At 41.3% G+C, this 13,317-nt stretch overlaps 1 protein-coding gene across 1 annotated transcript in view; it reads left to right on the top strand.

Annotated features, from left to right (window-relative positions):
* The window catches only part of asic4a (acid-sensing (proton-gated) ion channel family member 4a), a gene marked incomplete at its 3' end in the record, with an annotated part of 343,382 nt that extends 340,366 nt beyond the window's left edge, over positions 1–3,016 (top strand). The window contains exon 14 of the mRNA XM_079517753.1: positions 2,816–3,016. Coding sequence (XP_079373879.1) covers positions 2,816–3,016 — 201 coding nt within the window. The remainder of the gene's footprint in view (positions 1–2,815) is intronic.
* Positions 3,017–13,317: the final 10,301 nt, after the last annotated feature.

Here is a 13,317-nt window from a genome sequence, read left to right as displayed (position 1 = left end):
CGAACTTGGCTTACTGATAACAAACTCTCATTGCATCTTGGTAAAACAGAATCCATTCTTTTTGGGTCCAACCATTCCCTCAGTAGAGTAAATGTAAATGATTTTAGAGTCAGAGTTGATGACATGGTAATCTCTAGCAAAGAAGAGGTTACATATCTGGGTTGTATCCTGGACAATAAACTGTCAGGTGAAGGAAACTGGAAAGGCAACAAGAGCGATCAAAAGAGTAAACCAAAGGACTCTTTGGGCAGAATCTCCTCATTTGTTAACACTTTAATTGCCCGGGGTTATTTAATCCATTAAATTATAGTGCCCAGTCGATTTATAAACACGGAGCACTTTGACCGACGGACCGGATGTTGTTCCGGATGTGGCTGTAGCAGCTAGATGTAGCCACACCACTCTAGAGGCGATCGACAACAACGGGAGGTAGGAATAAATCTATCGCGACTAGCGACTGGACCGTGGAGGGCCATCTAACACAGGATCTTTTTTTATAATTAGACGGGATGATTTAGATCGTGAGTTATTAACGTTTTAAGATTTTCGTTGTCGTCGGCTAAACATCGAGGATTGCACAACAGGCGCTCCCAGGCTGTGGAGCGATGCGATCCGTTTTCATATCAATAAACTTCGTCTTTTGGATCAAACTTCGTCCTGGGCGTCGGGCGTTACTAATAGAAAGGACAAAGAACTTCGTCCTGGGCGATGGGAGTGTTAACAAGAGAGCTCTCAGGACACTAGCTGGAGCTCTTATTCAGCCCTTATGCTTGCACCTCCTGGTTCTCTAACATCTCAATGGCCGCGGTTACATTACGGCTTGTCATTCCGAATAAATACTTCAGAATAAAATACTTCGGAAGTAAATGTTTTTTGCTGCGAGTTTACATGGGAAATGGTCATTCCGAATGAGTGTTTACATGGACGATCCGATGTGATATTCAAGACATGAGACATGTTATTTCATGTAAAACTACGCCATCTGTTGGACACATAAAATATAGGCAGTTCATTCAGTATGTCTCAGTCAGTATGCAGCCAGCACTCCATGCAGTCCTGTTAATAAAGCCTATTGAACAGCCTGTCTTTGTGTGCCTTCTGAACAACCTAACAATACAAACATTACAGACGATACTTTTAAATCCCATTATTTCATTCCGCAGCAGCTTTGGGGCTGGGAAGGCTTCTGATTGGATTGGGGCGCGGGCATATACGTCTTTATGTTTTTTTCACCTGCTGCGGGTCCCCTTCTCCTCTGGGAAGGTGATCATCTCGTTTTGTACTTTATTAAAAGTCCGATTGGGTGTGAAAATAGGCAGCACGGCCAGGGCACGCAACACACTGATTATTATTGTATCAAGGTCGCTCGTTATTTGTGAGAGAGAGAGAGAGAGAGAGAGAGAGACTGTTGAACACACACACACACACACACACACACACACACACACACACACACACAAAGCAGTAAACAGAGAGGGGGGGACATCGCATTTATCAACTTTTCTGAGCTGCGCGCCTCACAAGGCTATTGGATTTATTTGTGCTTCGTCTTTGCACAATGCACGTACATTGTGTAAGAGCTGATCTACAGGCTGACAACGTGTCCTATCTGTGGTCTTGTACATCACATAATGTAACTTATCTGCACGATACACCATCGCCGCATCATCATCATCATGGCATGGCATAATATATTCCGGGCGCAGTACTGTAGGCTACCAGAGAATAAATTGGGTGTTTAATACTACTACTACAATTAAACTGCAAAGCCGTCATGTTTCATGACGTTTTGGTTGCAACTTGGAATAGGCAATTTAGCCTATAAAAGTTTAAGGGGATAGGATGGACATTATAGTGATAATAGCATATTCTTGGGACTGTGTGTGTGTGTGTGTGTGTGTGTGTGTGTGTGTGTGTGTGTGTGTGTGTGTGTGTGTGTGTGTGTGTGTGTGTGTGTGTGTGTGTGTGTGTGTGTGTGTGTGTGTGTGTGTGTGTGTGTGTGTGTGTGTGTGTGTGTGTGTGTGTGTGTGTTTGTTCACTGAACAGCGGGTCATGACGGCATTGCGTCCTCTCCCCCACTGTCTTTCTGTGAGTCCCTTGTTGCACTGTAGCCTAGTAGCAATCCAGATACATAGGCTAGCCTATTCCAAACATGTTTATTTTATTAGTGATCGCGATCAATCAATCGCATTCAACATCGGAATAATCCGGCCAGTTACATCGGAATGGTTTTTAAATCGCATTGAGCATTTTCATTCGGATTTTTTTAGGTGTTTATATGACAACGAAAACAAGCAAATTAATGGTTTCCTTTAAAAAAAGGTCTGAAAATGCATCTGTCACTGTCATCAGGTCAAAGGGAGAGAATGTGATTGCCCCACCTCTTTAGCCCCCCACCCCCCCTTTTTGTTTTCCCAATTTATTTCTATTCCAACATATACCCATATTTAATTATGTTTGAGATACATCATTGCTGATGTCATTGTTGTGTTTTGAATGAATGTATGGGACCCGGATGGAAACAAGACCGCAAGGTCTTTCTTCGGTGCTATCCTTTTGGACCATTTGTGCTTGACTGTACCCTTGTACTGTTTGCATTTTATTGTCGATAAATTATCAATTATCAATCAAAAAATAGAACACAATATTCTGTGGGTCTTGAACGATTAGTAATAGAATGCTCAAAAACGCTGGCAAGGAATGCAATAGGCTACGTATGTAGAGACTCTGGTAGTTAATGAGCTAAGTGGTTAAATTGTGCATTTTGATGAACGTACACATGTTGTTCTTGCCTCTGCTCTTGTTTCCAACGCAGGAGCCCAGTGACATGACACGAAGTCACCCAGAGGGGGCGCCGTACGCCAACACGCTCCTCCCCAACCACCACCACCACCACGGAGGAGGAGGAAGAGGAGGAGGAGGAGGAGGGGGAGGAGGAGGAGGAGGAGGAGGAGGAGGAGGGGGAGGAGGAGGAGGGGTCCGCCACGGAGGCGTGTTCGAGGACTTTGCTTGCTAGAAGCAGCAGCCTGTTTGTTCTTGTTGTTGTTTGTTGTTTCCTGTCCTGATGACAACAAAAGATGTGAGTGAGTGGTCCCCGTGCCGTGGACAGGGGGGGCGTACAATAACACAATGGTTCCCAACCCCTCTACTTACCGTACATCTGACAAAAGCTGAGATCCACACACACACACACACACACACACACACACACACACACACACACACACACACGAGCACGCACACTTGTGATTTTCAAACATGTTAGCCCTTATATTATATAGTCACAGTGTCAGGTGGAAACCTCATGTCTCCAAAACTGTTACTTTCAGGATAAAAATTTAAAAACAGCTAAAGTAGCAGATCTACAAGTTTAAAGCGTGTTGTTTCAAGCTTGTAGATCTGCTATCTGATGTAGTATGAACAAGTAGGGTGTAGATTTAGGGGGAAAAAATGAAAAAAATGTTAAAATATGGAGATCAGAGATTTCTGCCTGACAGCAACGATATGCTACTTATTGTACACCGAATAACGTAAATAGCAGATCTGCTAGATCTGATCTGCTGTTTTTATGAAAACATTTTTTTTGTAGGACAAGTTGGACTGATATCACATTGAGATCATACAGGCAGAAGGTGAAAGCAAAACTTTAGGATTTTGTGCAACAAGTTTGAAAATTTGAACTACCTCCAAACAGACAAGACCCCCCCCCCCCCCCACGCAGGTTGGGAAGCACTGCGATAATAAACCGAGACCCTCGGCATCTCCGTCACAGAATCTTCTCCTTTGCTGTCACCAGTGGAAAAGCTACAGCCAAAGTGGAACGCCAAAATTAGCGCTGCTAAACAGACCACTTGTACGTAACATGTTGTAGGCACACATTGGACAATGTATGGACAACCTATAGCCCCCACCCTGTCCCCCAACTTTGTTCCACTTTCAAGCGAGAAGTGAGAAGCAATTTTGCAATTTCAGGACCAATCATTTTCTGGTACATTCATTCAGTCACCACTACGAGGACAGGAACTGCGTTGTCATCTTGATCCAGTTTACACAGAAACAAAGAACAATCCGATTGATCGATTGATTGATTGATTGATTGATTGATTGATTGATTGATTGATTGATCGATCGATCGGTCGATCGGGAGAGATCGATGATCAGTGATCACCTTAATGATTGTTTTTTTTCCCTTTTTTTTCTCCATAGGCCTACTCCTCAAACTAATTTGCTTAATTCTCGGAAAATACACCTGTACCATATACTGAAGCATTACACCAAGGCAAATGATGTATTTATTATTAAGAGATTACTATAATTACCCCTCTATATTGTATACAACATAAAAATATATATAATGCATAACAACAGGCCATTGTTCCATTTCCAATCAGCCTATAGAATATGAGAGAATATTGTGAATTTATTTCATTCTAATCATATATTATCTTGGATTGGAAGTCAACAACCTTCCACGCTGTTGTCGGGTGGAAACCTCATATGTCCAAAACTGTTACATTTCAGGATTCAGCAAAAATCTTTGATCTACAAAAGTAGATCTGCTATTTTTGTCATTTTGCTTCTTTTGTGCGACACCGTAGTACAACAAAGTAGGTTATGAAAAGAAGTTAAAATATGGAGATAAGAGGTTTATGGCCGACAGTAGTCTTGCGTTGCCAGACTGTTGCATTTAGCAATTTTCAAATGCTTCCGTCATACAAGCAACGGAAGCTCTATCATGAGTAAGCGATAACGTAGAAGTGGAGGCTCTTCCCCACTTTCATTTCGTCTTTACAGTCGCGCAAATTTATCCTAATATACAGTAAATAGAAATCACCTAAGCATATATAGCTTGTTGCTTAGCAGAAAAGGACATACAAAATAAAATGTAAAGATATTTTAAAATATATTTTCGTGAACGGAAATGCAAGCTTCTATACTCGGATTTTGGGAGTTGTAGTTCCAGACTCTAGATTGTGTAATAGTTGTCTGGCTACGTGAGACTAGGCCGACAGCAACGAAAATAAACCACTTTGTCTGGTCTGTGCTAAAGGTGTTAGACAGTAGCAGGATTATAACTGTACATAAAAAAATCCAACGTTAAAACTAATGAACCTTTTAAAGTTCTGTTTCAATGGTTGTTCTTTACATGCTGTTTATACAGTATATAACTTCTGTAATATTAATTTTAGTAATTTATTTATACATTTTTGAGAAGATGTTTATAACATTCATGATTGTAGTACTATTGTACAACTGAAATCTTGCAGCTCCTGATAAAATGAATACACAGCTTTAGAAAAAAAAGGAAACGTTTGTTCGATCCATAAAAAAAGGCATTGTTTAGAATGATGGTCATTGTTTTCTCTTCCTTACTCCTTCACAATCGACAGACTTTAATTAACCACATGCAATGTAGAGAAGTTCCTACTTCCACATTGTTGCCTGATTTATACTTTTTGGACACATCTGTCATGTGTCAAAAATTACAGATGTTCCATGAGTGATGAAACCCGATCTAATCTCAACTGTGCAGATCAACACTTCAATTGGTCTCTGTCGGGAGGAAACCTCATATGTCCAAAACAGTTAATTACATTTCTAGATTAAAATAAAAAAATAGCAAAAGTAGCAGATGTGCAAGCTCCAAATGTGGCACGATGTGGCGGAAACTTATTCTGCACCAAGCACGCTAAGGATACATAAAATATATATATATTCTTTCAAATGAAAAATTAAGACCTAAATCAGCAGTTCTCAAAACTTATTTTGTGCCAGGGACCCCCAGAAGAGAAGATGTGTGTTTAAAAATAATTAGTCATGGTGGCACAGTTGGTAGCGCTGTCGCCTCAGAGCTAGAAGGTCCTATGTTAGATTCCTGCTGGGGATGCTGTGGGCGCTACAGGTGTGTTCTCTCCTCCGCGTCATCAGTGCCCATAGGTGCCCATAAGTGGGGTTTGCAAAAGGACCTTTATGTGAGGAGTTTGCATGTTCTCCCCGTGTTGCCTAGGGTAGGCACCCTTACCAAAAAACATGCAGTAGTCCTGGTCCCTATACTGCCTCCCCCCGGCCAGCCGGGGTGCCTGATGGAGGGGAAAGGAACTGGTTGGAATAACGTGTTCCTTTCACGCGCTACATCCAACCAGGGAAACTCCCCCATCAGGTGAAAAGAAGCGGCTTGGACTCCTCATGCATTTAAGGAAGCATGGGGTCAGTCCGTTGCTCTCCCCAGGTTGGCAGAGGGAGTGTAGCGCCCAGGATTACATCTAATTTAAACCTGGGCGCTACACTCCCTCTGCCTGATTAGACAATTGAGACAATGGGTGAATAAAAGGGTTACAAAAATCGTGGGATACAAATTTAGTAATATTTTCTTTAACTCAAGATAATTAATTTGTGATATTGAGATAATGCAAAAGTATAGAAGTAGCAGAAGTACAAATTAAATAATAATAATAGAAGACAAAGAATGGCAGCCCACACACAGCCAATGACCATATTTTAATAAAACAACGAGCAACTCTTGGCTTGTGTAATCACATTTACAGTATATGAACAATTATTTTCTCTCCATTTGATTGGCACATTGTGTTGTGATTATTGTTTGTGATGCCGCAGGTCCACGGTGGTCATCAGCCTTGTCACCTCCTCCCTCCTCCCTGTCTGCTAGTAATCATGGGCTGTGACTGGTTGTTTAATATGCATAATCATGTGTTAGGCTGACATTTTCAAAAGGTTCCCAATCATGCTCTCCGATGGCGTCCTGTACCAGCCAGGCTGTGCATGACAATCGGTGCTTCTGCCAGCGACAAACAGAGTTGTCCTTTCACAAATAAATAATATGGGCAAAAATGCCAGTTTGAAAGTGGCCTTACTACAGATTTGTAAACTCTGAGAGTGCACTAATGGAACCAAATGGACCCTTAGGGGTCTGTAACTCTGAGAGTGTACAAATGGAACCAATGGTCCATTTGTACATGCTCAGAGTTGTGGTTGAATACCAATCAAAACAGTTTGAGAACCACTGAAATGAGACAACACAGAGGGACATAATCACTTTGACTGCTTTACAGCATTTTGTTTGATTCAGATGTATCACAAACACATGGTTGAATAGTGTGCTGTCCAGCAGTGGTTCTCTTTTCAGCTCAAGGCCCAAAAGAGAAATCTGGCGTCTCCCCCGGGATCCAAAATGTATAAAAGAAGTGAACATTAGGAATTAACCACTTAAGCACTATTTCAAACAGCCAATCCTTTGAAACATTTTTGCCTTTTTTTTAAAGTTACGAATGTTTAAAAAAACAAAAAAAAAGTTTGTGTGACCCCAAATTGGGTCGTGAGCCATAGTTTGTGAACCAGTGGCATGCAGGCTGAGGCCATGCGCGCGACCAGATGGTTGGATGGTTGGTGTGTTGTGCTGCAGCAGAAGGCCTTGTGACATGAAGCCTAGCACATTCTTCACATTCTTCAGCTTTCTGTTCTGTGACTGCAGTGCAGACCACTTAACCCCAGCGTCCTATACATTCTGAAGGGGAGAACATTCTGTGTAAAAAGCCGCTCTACAAGCTCACGACGCAACGCGACGTGTTGTTGCTGCATGTGTGCTTGTAGATTGGCTATTTTTCGGGATGGGGGAGGACTCCTGAAATAGTATAGGGTTTAATGGTGTATTTCATATTATAAAACACTTTAGATACAAAATGGGGTCGATACAAAATAAAAAAAAGCAATTTTTGGTATAAAATCAAATATTGGTAAATGGAAAAAGAAAAAAAAGAAAAGAAAAAAAAGGCCACCCCACGCATAATACTCAAGGGCAATATCAGTCACCAGAATCTGACAGTTAAGATGGAGTTTGAAGTTCAATGGGTTTATCAGAGTTGGAAGAGGGGGACGTGTCTGATACAAAATATCAGTTATCTAAATATTGAATCAAGCAACTGTCAAGCAAAAACTGTCTGAGGTGTGCACACAAAACCAGAGTAGACTTTAAAATGTCCCCAGGCGTGTCTTTTTAGGCGCATTACCCCATTAAAAGTAAATTTAAAAGTGACATTTGCATTTTTGTATATTCACAGAATTGCGGCAAACCAGCCACCGTCTACAATATCACATTTTGAATCTCTGCTGTTTTGTGCTTTTGTCTTTATTTATTTATTTTCCCCAACTGAATTCTTTCTTGCATTTTGTATATTCTCAAAATTTCAGCAAGCCATCCTGTCTACAATGTTACGTTTTGAATCTCTGCTGCTTATTTTTATTTTTATTTCCAACTGAATGTTTTAGGTTTTGACCAGTGAGGGGAAATGACCTGTGCAGGACAATGCAACTAGCTGTCTGTAACCATCTCAAAAGTCAAGAAGCAATTTTCACGTTGATAAAACCCTCTAAGACAGTGGTTCTCAAAGTGTGGTCTGGGCGGGGTCCCCCAGGCCGGGGTCTTTGAGGGGGTTCCAGAGGGAGCTAAATGATGAATTGGTAATCAAATGGACCCTTACTACAGATCTGTAACTCTGAGAATGTACAAATGGAACCAAATGGACCCTTACAGGTCTGTAACTCTGAGAGTGTACAAATGGAACCAATGGCATTTGGTTCCATTTGTACACTCAGAGTTGTGGTCGAATGCCAATAAACAGTTTGAGAACCACTGAAGTGAGACAACACAAAAGGGACATAATAACTTTGACAACAAGTACTGCTTTACAGCATTTTGTACAGAAGTCTAATCTTGTGACTGTTGCCTCTGTTAGAACACATTTTATAAATGTTATGGTAAATACAATGACTATTAAAGTTTAGATTGATAAAGCCACCGTCTCCTAAATCCGCATCCAGATTCATTTGCTCACTTATTATGATGACAAAGCTCATGTTTATACCAGTGTCCAGTGATGAATTCACCTATATGCACAATGATGGACAAAGTAAAGTATGCTCAACCACAAAGTCTGCATACTCCTGTCAAATATTACACTATCGACTAGTGAAAGTAGCTCAGTCGCAGTTTGTAATTGAGTTCATGTTTTGGAGTGCTATTGACATTCATTTAAGTAATCAAAGGAATTAGAAAGTGCATTTTCTTTTTTTTTATATTAATACATTGCTGTATTAAAATGTAGAAATTAAAAACTAATAATATAAGTGAAAAATAGCAGATATACAAGCTCACAACACTTTGCATTTTGACATGAGATTGTAGATCTGCTATATTATTATTTTTTTAGTAGAGCTAAAGTGGTTAATTCGTAATGCATTAGTGAACTTCCTATAAATATAGTGGAGACAAAAGTGCAATATTTGTCTTTTTTTTAAATACCAAAGAGTACATGTATATACTTACATATAAAATGCAGTAATTCCATCCCTGTGTAAAATGTTTCAGGTTTTGTCACCCCAGAGAGCCAGTGGTTTATCCTTGCAAATATCACTTAATGAGTTGCAGAGTTGCAGAAAGGAGCAAGAGCATCTCAACGGTAGGTTCTCAACCTTTTCCGCATCAGGGTCCACTTGAACATCTCAAAAGTGTTTGCGGCCCACCCATCTGACCACTTAGGGGTCAGATCGTTGGGCCGTATACATTTCCAGAGCATGTACATTTTGTTTACTTAAGTAAAGCAACGCAGCAATACCACAATGTAAAAAATACTCTCTATTTAACAATTTATTTTAGTAAAAGTACAATAGTACTGGCATCAAAGTATACTTAATTTTCAAAATGTGTCAAGCTCTTTTGAAAATAGTGAAATGGTCTGGAACACAAACTACAAAATCAGCCTATGGTTTCATTTCATGCCTACAGTACTTAAAGCATCACTCACACTATGCAAAATAACTTATACAATCTGTATGGTAGAGTATGTTAATACTATATAACTTAATTGGGGTGATTGTATTTTGGGTCACTGCTCTTCTATTGAGACATTTAGCTCGTGTCAAAGGTCAAGTTTCACCTAGACACAGGATCTGACACAGATCTTCTTCTTCTTTCGTGTAACGCCAGAGGTCCAACTCAGTGTCGTGGAGCCACGCCCGCATCTCTGGTCCCAGGTCAAAGAAGCTGGCTTCCGAGGGTGATCTGTATAAGGGGGCAGGTGTTGATGATATGGTCGGCGGTCTGCTCAGGTCTGCTCAGGGTCACCGCACTGGCATGCCGCACTGTCCGCCAATCCTCACTTCTGCATTGATGCATTAAAGCGCCCATCCCCTGTTCGTAATTGGTTCAGTGTAGTCCATTGCTGGCGATGTAGGTCATCTCCTTCTATATGGCGTCATCTCCTAGTTCCCAGATGTAGCAATGCATGCGGAGGGCCCGGCTGACTCCCACTCCTGCTCCACGCTGCTGCCAACCAAGCATCTCTGGACATGTCCCCAGAGGTGGAGTTGAGAATCTCTTGTGCTGCCTTGTTCTAGGGGTGGCAGGACTTGAGTCTGCTTGGAAGGCGCTGGAGTTGTTGTGGTGTTGTGCAGGATGGGCCAGTCGTGCTTTTGAGCTTTCCTGGCCAGGACGAGGGCTTCTGCTCCAGACTGGGGCGCAGTATTCTGCTGCGGAGAAGACCAGGGCTTGGGTGGACAGCGTCTTAACGGAGGCTCCCCAGGTTATTCCAGCGAGGCACAACCCTGGATGTCACCTTGGCCTTGAGTTCTTCAAGGTGTTGTCTCAAGGACAGTGTCCGATCCAGACACACGCCAAGGTACTTCGGGGCTTGCTGGACCTCCAGGCGTTTGCCGTCGACGCTCACCTCAAGTTCCCTCCTTGCTTCCCTGGTGCTAAGGTGGTATGCTGCTGCGACTGTCTTACCGACACTGAGCTGTAGACGCCACCTTCGAAGGTATGCCACCATGGTGCCCATATCTTCATTCAGGCCCTCTTCCATCACCTTCCACGTTGGACGACTCAACATGATGGCAAGGTCGTCTGCGTAGCCATACTTTCTGGAAGATGTTTCAGGTAGGTCATGTATGTAGATGTTATCCCCTGAGCAAGCGGGCATAGTCATATGGCTATTAGTATCAATGGTTAAAAAAAACGATTCAGCACTTGCTCGCTCAGGAAACCAGGTTCAAATCCGGGGTAGAAGAGGAAAGTGAGCTAGTTTAGCCTACTTTCCACCACTGCACAGCTGAAAACGTGCCACTTTGCTCTGCGTTTCGAGCTTGCGCATCTGCTAGGCTATACTTTTGATGCTTTGGTGTGACGCTGCAGTATCATCAAGTAGGGCTGTTAATTTACGAAAAAACAAATATGGAGATGAGAGGTTTTTCTGCCAGACAACAACTAATTGTACTTCCACCGCTGCACACGGAACAGACATGGTTTTGGAAAGTTCCCCTTCCTTTTTTTAACGCTGCCGTTATAAAACAAGCAAGTCAAAATGACCCCGGTGTCCATGAGGGGAGGAGGAGAAAGTCCCTGGGATTGTATGAAAAAACATAGTACAAAGTAATGACATGCAATTAACTCTCAAGCTGCTCTGTACTTATGTGGTTACAGCAGGCCTCGGGGTATTGCATATGGAAACCTGGAAAAAGCTGTAATTTACTCTCGAGGCAATTTCCCTCTTTTTTTTCGCCAGACATCAGGAATACCTCAGGTCGTTCGTTGGATGAGATGGTGGAGTGGGCCACCAGTGTTGCCATGTCTACTTATTATAAGCGACGTTTGGCATTGTTTTACTGTAAAGTTTCTTGTAAATATTGGTTAGTTGTGGTTTCTTTTTTACTCGTTTCTATAGTTGCTTATTTGGGCTTGCTTCCTATGTCACGTTTTTCACGTCAACAACCCCCAGATTAATATGTACGTGTATTTTGTGCCAGAGACCCCTGGATACAAGATTTGTGTTAAAATGTTTCCAAAAATATATTTTTTTCCCCCAATATGTTTTTGAAAATGGATAATAGCTGATATGAAGTGGTCAAACGTACTTCTTTTGGGCTTGTTTGCATGGCCCTTGGCTGCTTGTTTCTCTTGCAAAATCTGGCAACACTGCTGGCCCACATGTCCTCTGCCCTGTGGTGGTTTGGTTTATGCTGGCCAGGAATGTTGCCTACAGTCCTTTTTAGATCTGGGAAAAAAAGACTTCCAACTGATGTCGTTGTGAAGTAGCCTACCATAAACTGTGAATTTGTTCACCTGAGTCTGAGAGAGGCCTGGGTTGAGGGATCTGTATGGTTTGGTACAATATAGGTTACTACTGTATACATATAGGCTATATGTGTTCCTTTACTGACACCTAAAGGACAAACTGGATTTTGTAAATATGATGGTCTAAATCAAGTTATTCACAACCTTTCTAATTTATATATTTATATATAGACCCCAGTCAATATCATATTTTTTACCATGAAAATGTGCATTTTATCTCTGGATTCAACAATCCAGACTGTACAATCATTAGTGGGTTAACTTAAAGCTGCACTATGCAGCTTTCCTCTTCCACCCCGGATTTGAACCCTGTTTCCAGCGCAAGTCTTGACATTTTAACCATTGAGCTAATGCTTGCTCAAGGTATAAATTTGTGTCAGATCCTGTATCTAGGTGAGACATGACCTTTGATATAATCTAAATGTCTCAATAAAGAAGAGCAGGGAGACAAAATACACCAGTGAAGTTATAGGCTAGTATTAACATACTTTAACATACATAACTTGGACAAAGTTACATAGTGCCACTTTAGCTCCGAGTGTACAGACAGCTTTTCCTTTGCATAAAACACTATCCAAGTGATACTAGACCAGGGGTGCCCACACTTTCAAACTCAAAATGACCAGCGCAACAAAAAATATTATATCATTGCTGAAAATAATTAAAAAATGTACCTGAAGGGGCTTTGGAATAGCGGCACTGGTGTTACATAAGACAAACGCACTTGGAATGGGAAATAAGAGGGCGGAAATGGAATTGGTACGGTTTTGTTTTGTCTAACTTTGTAATGCATCTGACGTTTGTGTGCAACACTCTTGAAAACAAAGTATTGCATTGTGGGTTTGAGCTGACAGGCCCGATTTGATGTTAATCAATGAAGTCAGCTTAATTCAAGTGGCAGATGCCTTTTTCCTTTTTTAATTATATATATTTTTAGGGCCATGTCATGCGATCTACCTGCAAAGCCTTTCTGATCTACAGATCACTCTACCACTGTGGAAAAAAATTAGCCCATACAATATGTTCATAATTAAATATTTTTTTATTTCATAATTACAATGATTCACAGTTCATTTAAAATTGTAAGTATACAATTGAATGCAAAATGTATGTACATTTGAAAACACTTGGAAACAGATTGTGTGTGATAAAAAATAATTTACTATCAAAAGGGA

This window comes from Electrona antarctica (assembly GCF_951216825.1).
Source record: "Electrona antarctica genome assembly, chromosome: 13".
NCBI lineage: Eukaryota > Metazoa > Chordata > Actinopteri > Myctophiformes > Myctophidae > Electrona > Electrona antarctica.
Note: the sequence above shows the minus strand (reverse complement) of the source record. Positions and strands in the feature narration are given on the sequence as shown.